The sequence below is a fragment of the Plectropomus leopardus genome, chromosome 4, assembly GCF_026936395.1.
Source record: "Plectropomus leopardus strain MGB_pleo_1.0 chromosome 4, ASM2693639v1, whole genome shotgun sequence".
Classification (NCBI taxonomy): domain Eukaryota; kingdom Metazoa; phylum Chordata; class Actinopteri; order Perciformes; family Serranidae; genus Plectropomus; species Plectropomus leopardus.
Genome location: NC_142179.1, coordinates 15,761,603 through 15,780,328, shown reverse-complemented (window position 1 = coordinate 15,780,328; position 18,726 = coordinate 15,761,603). Strand labels below are relative to the sequence as shown.

General features: G+C 39.0%; 1 protein-coding gene across 1 annotated transcript in view; it reads right to left on the bottom strand.

Annotated features, from left to right (window-relative positions):
* The window catches only part of pgm5 (phosphoglucomutase 5), a 38,915-nt gene that overhangs the window by 2,079 nt on the left and 18,110 nt on the right, over positions 1 to 18,726 (bottom strand). The window contains exons 7-10 of the mRNA XM_042488004.2: positions 14,161 to 14,276; positions 9,493 to 9,628; positions 8,680 to 8,863; positions 3,160 to 3,297 (exon numbers count right to left, since the gene is read on the bottom strand). Coding sequence (XP_042343938.1) covers positions 3,160 to 3,297; positions 8,680 to 8,863; positions 9,493 to 9,628; positions 14,161 to 14,276 — 574 coding nt within the window. The remainder of the gene's footprint in view (positions 1 to 3,159; positions 3,298 to 8,679; positions 8,864 to 9,492; positions 9,629 to 14,160; positions 14,277 to 18,726) is intronic.

The following is an 18,726-nucleotide window of genomic DNA, read 5'->3' as shown; positions in this document are numbered from 1 at the left end:
ACCCCAATTTCTCAGTTTTGAGATCAATAAAGTATATCTATCTATCTATCTATCTATCTATCTATCTAAACTGCTCAAGGTCTGTGGATCATCTTGAGCAACCGGGTCATGACCTCTGGGAAGAGACATTACTGTTGAGTTTTTCAAATGTACTTTGAGCACCAGAGGGCGAGTGCTATCTAGTTCAATTATATTGGAAAGAAGGCAGACATCTCTACAGCTGATATCTCCAACACTCTGCAACTCACATCAAAACAATCTAGACTGATAAATAGCACGACAGGTAAGAGGAAACATGTATTTTTGATTTTAGGGTGAACTGTCCCTTTAACATTGAAAGTCTCTCACTAAATCAGAGTTGTTAGTTAGTGCATCTTTAAGCGGATTATTGTGCAAAACAGCACACACGTGTTAGATATGTGAGTTTGGGGCCTAAAAACACAATGCAGATAAACTGAGAGCTAAACTGATTCCAGAGCAGATAACCTTCTTTAACTTATGTCAGACCTATAAAAGCTGTGTCCACATGTCTCCTACAGAGACATTAGCCTAGTTTGTCACCCAGTTCTTGTTAACTGTTAGAGGTGGTTCATTCATAAAATCTCTCAGTGGGAACATTGCAGCACAATAAAGAAATGATCTATGAAGATGTGCTGAGTTGCTGCCTGACAGCTTTATAACTTGGGCCACATGCAACAAAATGTCTCAACACATTTAAAACTTCTCTTAAAATGACGAGTGCACTTCATATATCACTGACATTGCTCAAGAATTATATGACTTTACTCAGGGGTTTTGTGTTATGGTGTTATTTTTAACCATTCGTTGCACAGGTGATGAAATAAGACTCACACAATAACACAAAACTAAAGATGCACTAGAAACGAGGATTAAAAGTATGTTGTAGGCTGAATACAAACAAACTGAGCCTGTGGCTGAGAGAGGTGCATATAAAAGTATTTGCAGTACTATTAACCTCGTCTAATAAGCATGTTGTCTAATCATGTGTGTCATGTTTGATGATTTATGTGTGTCGGTTAAGGGGCAGAATGATTAGGTATTAAATTTATGATCTAATTTTAATGATAGGTTGTCCAAGAGTTCAGTGTAGGTCTCAGAATGGGAACAAGGAAAATATTATGACAGCGTCGACCAAATATCACAGTTTAAAAGTCCAGCGTGTAGAATTCAGGGGCATCTACGGGCAGAAGCGGTACATCATTTTCAGAACTATGATTTTGTAATCACCTGAAACTAAGATTTATTGTGTATTTGTTAGATTTGAATGTGCTGTTTGTAACTACATACTGTGTGGGTCCTCCTCCAATCTTATACTACAGTCGCCCAAAACAGACAAACCAAACACTGGCCCTTGATAGGGCCACTTGTGTTTTTGTGACTTAGTAAAAGCTTGGCACTCAGGAGAAGTGTAAGTTCTGCAGTGGTGGATAAAGTACCTGAAAGCTACACTTAAGTAAAAGGTACATATCTTACCAGAAACTGACTTTGGAAGAAGTCACCTATAGTATGTGACTTGAATAAAAGTCTGACATTTGCTATATTTAAGTATCAAAAGTAATTTTATCATATTAAATGTACTTGAGTGTTGAAAGTAAAAGTACAAGTAAATGTTGTTAATAAAAAGTTTGTTTCTTCTTAAAATGTACTTTACATTTTTATTAAAACAAGGTCTTCTTCACAACTTAAAGAACAAAATCCCTTCCCTCCCACTCCTTCATCCATCTTTCCATCCCTTCCTCCCTCTTTCCTATTTTAGTAGTAAATAGTAAATAGTAAATAACTAAGATCCTTAGGGGAAACATAGTGGAGTTATAGTGAAAGAAGGTAGAAGGTCGATTTGACAGAAGTGTAAAAAATCAAGTAAAGTACAGATACTTCCAAAAAATACTGAAGTAGAGTAACAAAGTATTATTACATTAAATTACACCACTACAGATGCTAATGAATCCTACACACTGGACATTTAACTGACTCATGTATAGCAAAAAAAAAATTACTTGATGAATGGATCCCCTTTTCCTGCAGTTAGAAATTGGGGATTTAACATTGAAATTTGTGATATCACTTTATTGTTAAATCATTGCATGAATGATGAATTAGATAATAAATAATAATTCCTGACTTTGCTTGCTTGTATCAATCAGTAACTCTCAAATGCAAACTTTGACTCAAGTTTCATGCAGAATGAAGACACTATTTGTTTGTCTTTTAATTTGCTGGTGTAGGCAAAAATGTCCCACCATGGGTTAATAAACCTGAGATCACATTGTCTGATGAAGCTGTATGGTTTGGTGGCCAAACCTAAATGAGGCTGTCTAGCCATCGTGGCAGCAGCTTTACAACCCCTGGGTATGGTTAAAGTACACTACCTATCCCAACATCCATAACCTAACAAGAAGCTAGTGTTTCTAATCACTCCAAAGTCTACAGGTCAATTAGCTTCAATAGCGTCGCATGAAGCTGCATTACAACAACACATGAACATGAAATGACATTTCAGCGTTATATGATAAACTGTGTTACCGCCACAGGAGCTGCTACGATCTGTGTGTTTTCTCTTTCTTGTTCAATTTAATACAAGTCACAGATCAAAATAACAGCTCAAGTGGCTTCTGGGGTTGTGATACAAAAGAAGTGATGATGGAAACTAACAGTACGAAGGAAGAAAAAGGCAACATTATGCCAAAATTACGGCAGCCGAACCAAAACAGCAGAGATGATTTGTTGTGTGTGGGAGTTGTCATTCATATACTTTTAAATATTTCTTAATCTAAAAGACGGTATGCACATTTTGCATCTATTATGTATATAATTCGTATAATATACAGAATCTGAAAAGACCATTGTCTCATCATGAAGCATTAGTTCTGCTACTGTCTAATGTAAGTCAATAAAGATTTGATATTAACTGTTTTACGGTGATAAAATGGCGCAACAGTGGATAACAAAAGACCTATTTTGAACATAATTTTAAAGCTTACTGTGACACTTAAAAATAAAACAGAAGTGCCTGTGTTGTATTTGCATGCACAAACAGAATTCTGGTTTCTCATTCACACACACACACACACACACACACACACACACACACACACACACACACACACACACACACAAACAATCCTACTCCTGTTGTACCTGTGTCTCTCTGTTCTGTCTCTCAGGATCTCTCTCGAAGCTCTCGGCGTAAATTCGGATGGTGGCACCCATCCCTCCACCGCTCCCACTCATCCGAAATACCAGGCGGGACGCATCATTGAAGACGATCCTTAAACCCTAGAAACATACAAACCAGTGTTTACATTATCAATTTGAATATTCATATTTTATTTATTTACTGACTAGTGGGCTATCAAGTTTTGTAAATAGTGTCACCAATTTCAGTATCCGACCGAATGTCTCCTCTTGTGTTCCTGATTTCTGATGTTCAGTGATGGCCAGAAAAGTGTTTTTGGAGAACATTATGATGTCGCGGTGAAAATGACCTTTGACCTTTTGAGTATAAAAAAATCATCACTTCATCATTTTATTCTATTAGAAATTTGTGTAAAATTTTGTCATAATTAGCGTATGAATTTTTGAGATATGGTGAGACACATTCCTTGTGAGGTCACAGTGACCTTGACCTTTGACCACCAAATTCTGATCAGTTCATCCTCGAGTCCAAGTGAACGTTTGTGCCAGATGTGAAGAAATTCCCTCATTATCAAATTAAATATCAATTTATCTGTAATGGGACGAACAGACTGAGAACCAGAACACACAGCCGTCACTAGATCATAAAAACAGCTAGTGCCAAAGTATTCAGTACATGCTACATCTGCTTGATAAACGATCAAAAAAATAATTAATGGCTTGGACTGGAAATCCAATGAATATTCCTAATAGCACTGCATACTACGAATTTACAACTACATTCAACTACATACAACATAAAAGCAAATTATGAACTTCATCATACAACATAAATCTTTTAGTGCTAAACTATAATGTATTAATAATCTATCAACTCCTATAATATAAATATGGTTATTATTTATTTACTTATTTACAGTGATGCAAATTATCAATACAGACAATATAAAGCAGGATAAAATGTTTTAGAGCCCGGAAAAAGAAAAACTGGGTCTTCAATGTGCAGTAACTTTACACCTCCACTGGATGTCAGTATGTGTTTTCTTGGGACTGTTCAACAGTTGTTCCTTGTCAATGTACTTCATGCTTTGTCCCCCATGGTACTCTCTGTAAAGTTATGTAAGATCATAACTACTCAAATATTGAAGTGTTAGGGACTCTACTTTATCAGAATTGACAGAGAGGCTGGGGTGCAACTTCAGGTTTCTTTAATATTATCTGATCCTCCCTGGAGCTACAAATATTTTCCCTTAAGCCTCCCTGAGTGACTGGGGGAAATACATGACCCTCCCTCCAGCATAAATAACCATATTTCACAGTTTTTGGCTATGATAAATGGTGTGATTTTGGTGATTTGTAAAGAAAACATGCCTTTTAAATCCACTTGTGGGTTTGGATTCTGAGGATATTTAAAATAAATCTAAACACCATTTAAAAACCATTTAAAGCTGAATGTCCCACCTCTAAGTCGTATCAAAATTGAAATAAAAAATTCGGAAATACCTCCCCCCTTTGCACCATCCCTCTTTCCTTATAAATGAAGAACAGTATCTTTTTACAAAAATGCTTCTGAAATTCATTCCTAAATTAATTTCTTAAATGGCAATTTTGTTGTAAGTAGGTTACTAAGGTTGTATTTCCATTTTTACTTAAGATTCTGACAGTGGAGAAAAATTTCACACAAAACCAGAGGAAAACACACCATTTTTAAACGCCTCCACTGTTAACTCTTTGAACTCAACTTCAACACTTTCAAGAAAAACAGGATATTGTTGTATCGGGGTAACCAACCACAACTCTTGCCGGCTGACGTCAGGAAGATAAGACTCTTTGACTAATGGATGTGTGATGAGTCTTATCTGTCCTAAATTCCACAGAGCCTCTTCCCTTATCCCATTAGAGCAAGAGACACGCTCAGGGGGAGAGACACCAATATGTTTTGAGAAAAAAAGGAGCATGAATATGAAAAATGTTCTAATTTGTTTTAAACACACTCAAGACAGGATCGTGTGATCGACTGCTGCATTAATCCAAAATAGTGCTGTCATAACATTCGTATCCATCACCGTGGCTAAAAAAATAAAGGGGGCTACTACATGTCTTGATATAGACAAATGATATGTAGTTTATTTTAAGTATAGGACAGAGGAATTTTATGAGCTATTATAGGAGTAAAAAGTCAAGTGGGTGCACTGTCAAGTGGGTCCCCCCCCCCGCTCCAGTATGACAGTCACCCCATCTCAAACTGTGACTCGGCTTCATAGTTTATAGTCAGTGGTTATGAAAGTAAAGGGAACCATTCGCCTTGCTCCTAATCTGAGCTTGGCTCGGGAGTGTTACATGTCAGAGTCTGTGTGAGGAGAGACGGCGATAATGAAAGATGTCCGTCCGCCTGTCTGTCTGTCTTTCTATTTGGGAGTGTGTCAGCTCATCTCTAACAATAGAGAAGCAGTTATCAGAAGGCTGACTAATGCCTGTTAAAAACAAATGTCCGCTGTAAAGCTCAGAGGCACTGAGTGGAGCGCATACCAGCTACAGTGTGTTTATTTCATTGTCTGTAACAAGCTTTGCAAAGGCAATGCACAGTACCTATGTCTCTGGTTAAAATTAAGTAAAGAACCATCAGTATTCTATGTCAAATTGACATTGGTATTAAATTTTGTGCTGACATTGTATTTTGATCACCCAACATCATAACCTACATTCAACCACATATCAATGTATAATAACATTGGTGGCCAGCTGGGAGGAGTTTACAGACAGGCAGCTAACAACGCAGAGAGGCCTACATTTGATTTCTTGTTATTGACTATATATAAGCTTAACAAAGTAGACAGTTTTCTTGACCACTTTAAATTAACATGGAAGCTGAAAACACATTTTATTTGCAGGATGCTGCATTTCAGAAGTGCAGTATTGGCATATGTAAATTATATGCAATGATTTCTGCCCCCCCCCCCATCTATCTGATACGCAGACGATGCAGAATGAATTCAGTAGTCGACTACAAAAGGCTGCCATGCCACTGCTGTGTAAATCCCCCATGCTTTGTCTTGTGTATTTGTGTGTGTGTTTGTGTGTATGTGCCAACTTTTCCCCCCTCAAACACACTTGCAGTGGAGCGACTGCAAGTGAGACGACAGCTGATATAATTCTGTCCTGGGAGGAATGTGTACTGTAATAACACACACTGGGGCGACTGGGATGCTGAGGATTTGCCCCTGAGGTTAAATCACATTTTGGGGTGACTGACTAACTAGCTGTGGAGCTGCTGTAACCATGGTAACACGGAGAAGTATTCACAGTGGGACAGAGAGACTTTTATTGCTGTTAAGGTACATAAAGGGACCAACAAACTGTACGCACAACCTTGCCCGCAAACACATGTGTGAACACGTGTAGGGCCATGCATGTGTACACATGTGTTCACACTTACGCACAGAGACAACTGGACTGATGGACAGTACACACTAAAATGCACACTGTGTGTGTATGTGGTATTAGGTGGGGTGGAGGCGAAGAAGTGTTGACGCCAGGAATGAGTTTCCACATATTTCTGGGCAGAACCGAGGGAGTCAGCTGGGTAAACTTCACAGAGACTGAGGGGGAGAGGGCAGGGAGGGTACACTGACTGAGGGAGTTATCAGTGTGTGTAGGGATATGTGCTCTATGTAATGTGTGTCTGTGTGTATGCATATGTTTATGGTTAGAAATGGAAGATAGACTATCGTATCTAAACATGGAGCCTCTTTAATGAGGCTACAGTAAAGTGTAGTGGGTGGTCCAGCTCACAAGAGACTGATGAGTGAGTGCATGTGTTTGAAAGAGAGCTCGGAGGAGGTGTTAGTGTGAATGTGTGTGCATGTTTAAGATGTCTTCAGCAGATCTGACCCCAGGAAACTTGAAGGACCTGACTTGAACCGCAGTTTCTGATCCACTTCATTATCTGTTGATGACCTAAATTGCTACAGGGCCAGTGAAAATAGCAAAACGGCCTAACAGTCTGATGACATGAGCAACACACACTACATCTTAAGACAAATAGTCAAGAATACAATAAATTGCTGGTTTTGAATATACCTTTATCATGTTAAAGACTGTGTCTGTTACTTTGTATTTTGGCCATGGGGCAGCCATACTTCATCCTCATTATCATTTATTTGTCACATGGAAATAATATATGGTACAATTCCAGTGAAATGGGGTCCCATTAGCTCCTTTCACTTGGGTATCATTTAAAAAAATATGATACAAATAGTGACAACAGTATTCTTAAAGTGATACAGATACCAATAAAACATTTAACTTGGTACCTTGTTTCTACTTCATGCGATACTCATGATGCGAATGGAAGCATTCAGTTGCGTAAAATGCCATCCGATGCCACAGGCATGTACTCGCCATGCTTTCAAACATTTTGGTAGCATCTCATCACACTTAACTGCTAATTCTGTCAAACTGATCACGCTCACCACTTCACAGACTATATAGGCTAACAGCTGCTGCAGTAGTGTTAGTAGTAGTAGTCCATCACACATCGCATTAAATCAAAGAATGCTTGCTGCGATTGGCTGCCAGCAAAACTATACAAATAATCATTTTTTCCTAGATCTGGGAACAAAAAGAGTTGATTGCAGCCAGTGTGTGACTGGGGAAGTTTTAATACTACTCGGTACTGGCTGCTGGGTAATTTCAGTTTATAACTTAAAGGTATTGAGTACTGAAACCTAGCTGCACCCTCATATGGATGTGCAGGTGCAGCCAAAATGCAGTATGTTCATATATATTATTCATATTTTTCTTTTCCCCTAAAAAATAGATTAGAAATGAGTAGTTCCAAAAAATGGAAGATACAGATTTAAGTTATATCTTAGATATTGTAAAGATATCTAGAAAGGTTTCCCATATCAGTAAAGTCGAGCAGCAACACTATAACAGCTATGTCTATGTATATATGAACGTATCACTTTTTGATTTTTTGGGGGGGGGGGGGTTCAGAGGACACATCCCCTTTTACTGTTAGAATGTGTTAATTTTCCCTTTCCAATAAAAACATGAAAGTAGCAAAGGCTTTTAATTTGAAGAACCACTAGAATGCGACTCATTGAATGCCTCCAGTATAGTTACTGGTGTCAAAATGCAACGTCAAACACGACATTTGCAATCTGCCACGAAACAGAAAGCAAAGGAAGCAGCGTTTGAAGCAAAAAGTACCATGGCATTTCCAACATATACTGATACAGAAAAGGCACTAATTGGTGCCAAAAAATCACCAGACTGCAGGAAATGAATTGTTAGATCCTACAAATTTCTATGGGAGAATTTTTCTTGGGGAAAATTGGGTGGGTGGGGGCATGTGCCCGAAACCCCAAATGTTGAAAAAAAAAAAAAGAGCCTATACCGTTAATGGAAGTAATACAAAATTTTCCACTCCTCGTATTTCATGAGGAGTTTCATTGTACCTCTACTGCACTTGTCTTTTCCTTTTCACGCTCTTTCTTCCCCCTCTTAGCCCAGACTGACCTGGTTTCGAGCCACCGATCCATCCACGGGGTCGATGTACTCGAAGTTGTCGGCCCTCTCCACACTGTATATGTGGTCTCCCACGGCAAACTTCTGGCTGGTGAACGCTTTGTCTGAGATGACTCCCTCCAGATCCCTCATCAGGTAAAAGGCTGCTCGTGGGTCCAGGCCTTCGTAATCAAACCTGACAAACACAAACACATACACACCAGTAAGAGGAAAAGCTTTCAGGAAAATAATTCTGTTACAGCATTGGGTTTGCTTAAAAAGGCTCTAAACTGAAAGAGACAAGTTTTGTCTGTGATTGGTTGATTTTGTTCAAAATGATGACAGATGTTTGTGTTTTATGAACTTTTTTTGGATCTGGTCCTTGGCCTGTTCTGTCTCTCCATCTAGATGTTGTGGGAAATGTACATCACATTAGAAAAGCTCTCTGTGGGAACATGAAAAACTGCAGCAACTGTCAGTGGGAACGTTGACTGCAGAAACTATCTCTGCCTCTCACAGGGGAGAGGTTAAAATAAGAACGAGTGACAACCAGTAAGGAGGACTGGAGGAGTAATGGAAGAAAGGTGAAGGCCTGGGAGACACATTTGGCTCTGGAAGGGATTCACAAGAATTGAGACTTTTGGGAAAAGAGGAAGTCAAACTCAGGGCTTGATGGTTAAAAATAAATTAAAGATGATATAAATCGCTTCTTGATTAAAACAAGGATGGACCAATAAAGAGATGAATGATTGAAAAAATAAAACACTGATCAAATGCATTATTAAAGCACAGTTTGATATTCAGAGAAATTATTTAGCCAGTTACCTGCAGAAGTAGTTACGTCCAAACTTGGCCCAGTGTTCTCTGACAATCTGCTCCACACCCTGCTTCCTGGCGGCCATGATGGACAACCACATCAACACCGACCACAAACCATCTTTCTCACGAATGTGGTCTGAACCTGGAAGAGAAATAAAACAAATGAGACATAATGCAATTGTTAGTGAGCTTTAGCTCATAGGCAGCTTCTTTTGTTTTTTTAGGTCTTCAGACAGAGCCATGCTGGCTGTTTCCCTGTTTCCTGTCTTTATGCTAAGCTAAGCTAACCATCTGCAGAGTGGTTTCGATCTAATCATCTTACTCTCAGTAAGACAAAGGATAAGCATATTTCCCAAAAGAACAAAAAAAAAAAGAGATGCAAAGCTTATCCTGGTGGGACATATAGTATTTTGCAATTTTAATAATTACTGTAAAGTCCAATAACAAACTTAGACTCAAATAAATACTTCCTCCCCCAAATGACCATTTGTGTCAGTTACTCACCCTGTGTTATGTTGACATTGTGAAGAAAACATATTTTTTTCTCACATGTCTCCTCTGTACAAAGAATCCAAAAACTCTGAAGCCCTCCATGACCGTGTTTAACAGCAAAACTATATCAAAATATCTGTTTACAAACTCTCTATGAATACTTCAACGCAAAGTATTCCTTTCACTTTTTTTGTTCATGCAACAATGATTTAATTTACAGATTACAACCAGTATGCAAATGTAAACTGACAGTTGAATTTAGCATTCAACTCCCCTGTATGTAACAGAAGGTCGGGGAGAGTGCTTGAGCTGGGAAACGAACCAAACATCCCCACACAAATAATGTCTCCTGCTCCCCACCCTAAAACACACACACACACACACACACACACACACATACACACAAACAAGGGAGTAGTTCACACCCTGGATCGGTCTGCTTCACTGGGGAGCTATCACTCTGTTCTCAAAAACAGCTGCGCAGTAAAGGTATCTGTTAAGGGGGCACTTTGACATTTTAATATGATTGAATATGTCAGTAATGTTTCCCCGGCAGAGCTTGGAGCTGGAAATGGACTCAGCGGTTGGGTATTATTTTAGGTAACGTGCATTTATTCTATAAGAAAAACATAAATGTATCATTATGTCTGTTTTATAGCACACAATTCTTTGCTTTTTTGTTCTCTACCAAACACAGATGACAAGGAGTGTACTTCCTATAGCTTTGCGCCTGGCTTTAGCCACTATACAGCTGTTAGGAAACTGACAGTTGCTATTATTTAATCCCTGTCTCACTGTCGGTCTCCCTTTGTCTCGCTCTCTGACACAGAAAGAGACAGAGGAGTTACCTAATCGGACATACAAATTGAATTATTATAAGCCAAAGCACAACCAGACCTTTTCCACACACACACACACACTGTAAAATATGTCATAATTACAGCCTTTTCTCAGTCCTTTTATTGCTATAAAAAAGTCACAAAAACACAATTTCATGGCATAATGATGGAAAAAGACCATGCTATTGCTAACCCAATGTTTTTCAGATTTGAAATGAGTATTTTTGAGTCATTGTGGGGAAGATAATTTGTATTATTTTTCACCCAGTTAGCAGAATAAATGTTGACATTGTATGTTTCTGCAAACCACAGATACGTATCATTTGTACATTATTATGTAGCAGATACGTTGAATCTTCACAGGGTTTTTTTTTTTAACATTTAAACAACATTGTGGTTAACATGGCAAGGCACAAAACCCACTTAGTTATGGTTGGGAAAGAAAGATAATTTTTTGGCTTAAAATTCCAAGGTTTGGTGCCACAATCATGGCTGCAAATGCTGCCGATGTGTGTAAAAAACAACTGATTTTGTTTGTTGGTCCAAGATAGTGGCCTGCACCTCAGCAGCTTTTTCGCCGAGATGTCGCACCAGTCACCATCCTCTTCATTTCCCGATGACAAACTAATCAGAACTGTGTTACTTTAGAAAAGTTGATATGATACGTATGAAACATACAAATATATCTGTAGTTTGCAGAAATGTACAGTGCCAACATTTTAATATGTTACTAACTACAAAACAAACAAAACTTGAACAGCAAAGTTTGACAGAACTGGCCAATTTCACACTTGCAATAGTTCATGCTGTGTATGTCTATGAGAGTTAGTTAAGAGCAGGAGTGGTGTACAGCTCTGATGATTTACTACTCTGGGCTCTCTCTGAGCTTTTGGCCTTACATGGATAGACAACGAGTAAGCTCCCATAGTCCTCTGTGCTCTCCATGTCTCTGCTCCCTCGCTTTCTTTCCTCCCAGTCTATAGTTTTCATATCTGGACTCTCCGAACTTTCCTCTCTTTCTTACAAGCTTCTCTTCTCTCCTAATCAGAACCAACATTCATCTTCCTTACTGAAGTATTTTTCTTCCTTTTGTCCTTGGTTTTAAAAGTTAGATGTCTTCTCAATTTAAAAGAATGAGTCAGTGAGGAGGGAAACTAAAGACATTTAAAAAAGACAGATACAACTAAAGTCATATCAGGCCAGAGCCATAAAAAGAAGAAGTGAAAAAGGAGAGAAGGGCAGGAAAAAATGCAGCAAGGAGAGGCAGATGTAGAGGGAGGGCAAATGTGTGTGTGTGTTATTTGTGCATGCAAATTGTTTATATTTTCTGACTGTGTGTGTGTGTGTGTGTGTGTGTGTGTGTGTGTGTGTGTGTGTGTGTGTGTGTGCATTCATAGAAAACATTGCCACCAGAGGCCTGTCTGCATGTTGCAGTGTTTCAGGGAGCCCCGTCTCCTTTTATAGCAGAAGAATGGGGATTATTTACACATGCAGTCAGGGTCACAGCCCTCACATCTATTACTCGACTCTGACTGAGCTCAGGCAGTCAGGATGCACTGCTCCCAACTCCAGACCTGAACACAATGATGTGTGGAAGAGAACAGAAAAAGGAAATTTGGAGAAAAAAAATATTCACATTTAAAGGGAAATGCTGATTTCATTAACACATTGATTTTCTTGTCATAATGTAGGCCGTCATTTCAATCAGTAGTAATAACATTTTACATTGCACGCTAATTAGAGATATGTAAAAAATATAGCAACATGGCTCAAAAGAAATCAAATGGGGTAAAAAACACAAGCAGTCAAATGACAAAGGTTTTAAACAAACACCTTGATTAGTCAAAACATTTTTGAGGATAAAACAAAAGCAAACCTTGAAAGTATTACAATTATAACAAAGTCTGTTCGTTGTAAACATCCATTGCTGTACGGGTTTAAAGACAACTGGATTCTTTCTATGAGAGTTGTTCAGTGATGCAAAAAGCCATAACAAGTTTGACCTCCAGGTATAAAATCACCCAGATTATCCGCATCAATTAGCCCGCAGTGCAACTGTACAAGGGTTTCCTTAAACCCCGCCTCCCAACCGCTCGGTCTCTGGCTCGCTCACATGGTTGACAGGAGGAAAATGACTATATATCTATAAGTGAATTTTACAGCTTTTGGTACATAATGATTTCAGTGTTTGTAGAGGGGAGATGATGTACCACAAAAAATATGGCTGATTTATAGATGTCTCTTTCCTGATGGAAGTCTACAGGAAAAAGTCTTCTTGGGCCCAATGGCATCACATAACGGACCTGAAGTCTTAATTCCATAGTTTGGCTTCTTTGTCAGATACGCATCAAAGCCCAGTGCTGTTCCCAAGGGCTTGTAGTTTACAGGACAACTTCCTGGTTCCTGGTGGACTGAGGACAGAAGGTGTCATACACGACTCCCCAAAAAAGTGGGGTTTCGCCTAGATGGCCATGGTTTTGCAGAGCGTAACAGTTGCCAAGATTAGTGACCATCTCAGCCTTGCTCAGCTCATACTCTGACTGCACAGAGCCCAGCCTCCAATGCTGTTTCCAGTTCTCTTTGTACATAAATGGGGCTTGGAGTTTACAGGACAACTTCCTGAATCAACTTTGCAACCTCATTAGGCAATGCACTGTGTTGGGCACATTTCTGTTGGATAAAAATAATTTCCACCTTAATAACCTTCCATATTTATAAAATCCTTCCTTTATCTAAACTGCTGTGCAGAATTTTGGCATTGGTGTAGCTTTTAAACCCATCAATCTACTCTTCAAATCAGCTTCTGGTCTCACAGTATCTTAAAACTAAATCATGTATTCAACTGTCTGATCATCTGACCACTTGTGTTTCTTGCTCCTTTCCACATTATTTCAGGGATATCACATTTATTTCCAGATTGCTGAATTTAATTGGGTGAGAAGAGTATCATAACAACAAATATTAAAGAAGGACAAAAATGAGACCCAAGTTGTAATAAACTGCAGTTTCCCTTAAAATCTGAGGGAAGGTTAGCTGTAAACACTTGTGTTTCAGTGAGTCCCTGCTGCATAATCACAGTCAGCAGCAGCTGGCTGTGCAGTCTTGTCGCAGTGGCCTTGTTTGCAGGCACCTCAACAACAGTTGCTGCTGAGCGGAGGGGATTTCTCAGTCACACACCCACACACATTTTCCAAGCGGGCCCAGGGATTCAAATCAGTGACCTTCCCTTCACATGTTAACAGGCTGTTCCTACTTTGTGCCATCTGATTTCTGTATTAATGACATTGAGCATTCAGAAATTTGTCTTTATGAGTGGAGTGTACCAAAGCATAAGAGGCTTTACCTGTCCCAAAGCTCTCCTCCCCGCAAAGGGAACAACGCCCAGAATCCATCAGGTTCCCAAAGTACCTCCAGCCCGTGGGAGTCTCATACAGTGCCAATTTCATGGCTTTGGCTACCCTACAAACACACAGAGAGAAAGACGAAACAAAAGCAAAGTTAGTACTTTTTGCTCACATACACAACATGTATTTATCTCTCTCTAATATGTAACGCCAACCTTTCTCAGTTCCACTATAGAGATAAACTTACACACAATCCTCTGACCTTTGAAATAAAGCAAACCAAATGTTGTATGACAAGTGTAATCTGCCAGCAGCTCATCCAATAACTTAATAAGGCAAAGGCAGCGAGAACAAAGTGAGTTAACCTTTTAGCTGATGTTTGCTTTGAACCTGAGCCATGTACTCACATAGAGAGGATGGGAGTGTGTGTGTGTGTGTGTGTGTGTGTGTGTGTGTGTGTGTGTGTGTGTGTATGCTGGGGGTCCCGGGGAGGGATAAAGGTGAAGACAGAACAGTATGTGGGAGGAGAGAGAGTGCAAAGAAACAGACAAGAGGGGAAAAGGGCAAAGTGTAAGTCTGATAAAACTTGTCAGTGCAAAAGTAGCTGACTGAATTTGAGGGAATTATAGTGACATGATTTTAAAGCAGAACATTTTTAGTAGAAGGCTTGACACATTTGGACAAAAATGAAAATAAAATAACGTAATATTGAATAACAAACAAAATCAGCCGCAATTAAAAATAATCAGATCTTGGCACTGGGTGCACTGGCATGGAGTCTGAGTCCAAAACCAAAATTATAAGCTTTTAAGTTCAAAGAGGAAAGCTGATGGTGTATATATGACAATTACTTTATATGATAAGATGAGGGAACGAGTCTCCAATATAAAAAAATAAATAAATACCTTTTTATTCTGGAAGACAGTCTGTCTTTTTAACAGTGTGAAGTAAACTCTTAGCAATTGATTATGGTGATATTTAATATATCCATGCAAATTCATCTTCCATGAAAATGCGATTCAGCGTACCATGAACTCAGATTTAAGTTTCTGCACACATCATTGCGTTTGTATGAGAACACTGTCTTCTTCATACAACCACAGAATGAAACGCTGGTAAGGTTTCTTTAAAAGGCCACATTAAATGAACTGCCTCAGTAGGTGCAACTTTTGGTCATGCAGACAACTTACGTACGTCATTCCCTGAATCTGCACCATCTCTGGTGAAACTGCTTTTAAAGTTTTTGCTTCCTCATCTTGGTGTCAGCTACAGAGTCACCTTAATTTTTTTTGAAAATAAAAGCATATGAACATGTTCTAACAGAAACCCCATATTAAAGTATGCACCTGAAAATAAGCATAATATGGGACTTTTAACTACCAATAAATAAATAAAACCTTTTAGCTAGGCTCTGACCCACTAGCTTCAACTAAAAAGCTGTTTGTGGGGATTTACATTCACTAATAACATATGAGTCAGCCACTGGCACAGTGTCAAAGCAGTGTCGCCGGCATGGTTGTAGATATATCGTTAAGGACACCAGGTCATGTCCTAATCTTTGTTTCTGGAAACTGAAGGTTTTAATGACCTGTGGGACAGATCACAGTTCTACAGTTACACGCAAAAGTTTACACGGTGGATTTACTAAAGCTAACAAGTAGTACTTAAGAGCCAGCATCTTTAAAGGTGCTATTATCAACATTTTTTATCACAACAAAGGATCAAATCATTTCTTGTATGTGAAGTAATGTTGAAACCAAAGAGAATTATCATCCATCTCTACAGTCTCTCTCAGGTCTGTGAAACATCTCTGCAACTTTCATCTCATTGTTTTGATTTTATGACCTGCAACGGTTCACTCGCAATGCTCTTATGGCATAGTTTCCAGCAGCTGTTCTATAAGCTCGGATAAACCAGCTGTACAATATCTGCTCAGCATTAAACGTAAGAGAGACAAAGGCAGGGGATAGCTGGTGCACATAATTGCGCTTTTAGCAGCTAAAGAGTCATATAAGTTCCTCGGGAGTGGGTGGAGTCCATGATAAAGCTAAGTTGCTAGGTTGGAATGAAATGAAATAAACTTTCATTATGTGGCAAATATTATTTTAAATATATGAAACTGGTAACAAATATACCACCTCAACTAATAAAGTGATATGTTTGTCTTGTTTTTACAGTTTTTTCTGCCAACCAGCAGTGGTGAAAGACTCACTTATTTCAAGTGTAAATTTAACTGTTAGTAGGTATCATAAGGATACGATTTTTTTTCACCACAGAAATTATATTTCTGATAGTGCAGAAAAAGCATTAAAACAGTATTTAGATTATTGTGCATTGTGAATTTTTTAGTGGCTGGTCAAAAAAGTGGGGTTGTCCTTTCACCATATTAATTTGGACTCATAACCTGTAATCCTTACAACAGCACTGCTCATGGGAGGTGTAGTTGTGGAATGCTAACAATAATCATTGCTTTATAATTATCAAAATTCCTGCGGTGAAGTAGTTGATGCAAATGTAGCTCAGATTATGAGCGAAGCAAACTAAAATGTTTCAGCTTTTCAGAAAAAGTCACAAAGCAAATATTTGATGAAAAACTCCATTGTGTTTCAGGGGCTAGTAAAGCAGGTGATGGCAAAACCCAATAGCCATGATAAAAAAGAAGGAGTTATACTTTTCTGCAAACCACTGATACGTTACATTTGTGTAATTTTTTAAGTCACAAAAATGTTCAAATTTTACATATTAAGTTTTCAATTCACGCTGTGAGTTGCGTGATTAAGTTCAGGCACAAATATAACTCAGCTAAGGTTAGAAAAAGATATTTTGGATAAAAATACAAAGTTTGGTCACAGCAGAAATAGCTGAAAATGTCCAAACACTCATTAAAAAATAATCTCTTGTTGGTCTCCTCAGTGGTTTGCAGCCGTCTCACCTACTTAGGTGTCAAGCCATTCACCATCCACTCCTCCTCTGGATGTGTCATATAATCATAACTCCATCACGTTAGAAATATTGATGACACATGCCACGCTGGCCTGCAGAAATACTTACTTTGCAACAAAGATGACCACTCAGTGTCCTTCCAGTTCTACATATTTCACTTTTCAACCACATCATCCACAACTCCTCAGTAATCACTGCAAAATGTAAACACAATTCCCAGGACCCAGCTAAGATTTGCAGGAGGAAATATTCAACACAACAAAACAGTTGTTGCTCCCTGAGAAACAAACCGTCAGTCTCTCGTGCTGTGGGATGCTGTTGGAATTCACAGTGGATGTGGGTGGGTTTCAGGGTTTTTTTTAGTGGTTGTGCACATCCATGCAATCATCATCCATGCACACAAACAAACTCCACTGTGCCCAGCACAGATGTTTACAAGAAGATGGGATGGATTACCAAATAAGAGTAACCAGTGTTGTTCCCCTCTGGGGAAGCGAGCGCTGGAACGGAAAGCCTGGCATTCCTAAAAGAAAACAAACTCGGGCCCTCTGACGAGCTTTTGACATTTCAAACGGCACGTACACGGCCAACACAAGCTTGAAACTGACCTGACCACCGCTCAGTTTTCAAATGATGCTGCAAAAATGTGTGAGAATAGTGCGAATCATGTTTTCTCAAGTTCTGATGACTGCATCAGCTGAGCTTTAACTCAGCAACATCAACACACATACCCATACATAGCCTTCATGCACTGATACAAACTCAGGGACACAGTTGACATGCCTATTCTACATTTACGCACAATATGAAATTCCCCAAACAAAAACACATTTAGAAATTATGTATTCTTTGGTTTTAAATCTCGAAATCAAGCAATGGAAGATAATTGTCCAATCATGCTCAGGCGTACTTAAAGAGATACAGTACACAGTCTCAGACCAGCCAGGTTCAGTGGTTGCTGCCTCCTTCTCCACAGGCTTTGCCAAAACAGAAAAATGCTGGCAGCAGAGTGTGACTGGAGACACAAGGAATGAACTTGAACGGTTGCTATTTAGGGCCGTAATCCCCTCGTGTGTAGGTGTGACCTCTCAACTGTGAAACTTTAAGGTCTATCCATGTCCATTTTCTCACACTAGTACAACATTAATATCATTGTCATTAACTGTGCCAGTAAAGCGTTCTGTTTTATAATTATTAATTATAGATTTGATTTATAGTGAATTTAATAAGGCTCAAGTTAGAGTTTTTCCAGTGGTGCACTGCGTTGTATAACACTGTCATGATTCTGGGTTCTTATTTGTAGTCGATTATCTTGAGGACTTTGTTTTCTTCTGGATTTATGGCTTCTTTGTGTTGTGTTTTACCTTGTTGCATTGTTATTCAGTAATATTTACTCCATTTCCTGCTTTTCTTTGTATGTTCACTCCTAATGTGTCATGTCTGATTTTACTTTCTGCCTGTGTGTGTTTTCCCACCTTAGAGATTAGCTGCCCTGCCCTGATTTTTTTCACCTGTCCCTCATTATGTTCCTGCTCTCCTCGTGCTCCCCTTGCCTCTCGGCAGTTTGTCTGCATTGGTCCTCTCTGCTCGTTGCTGAATTCCCTCCCCATGTTCCTTGATTA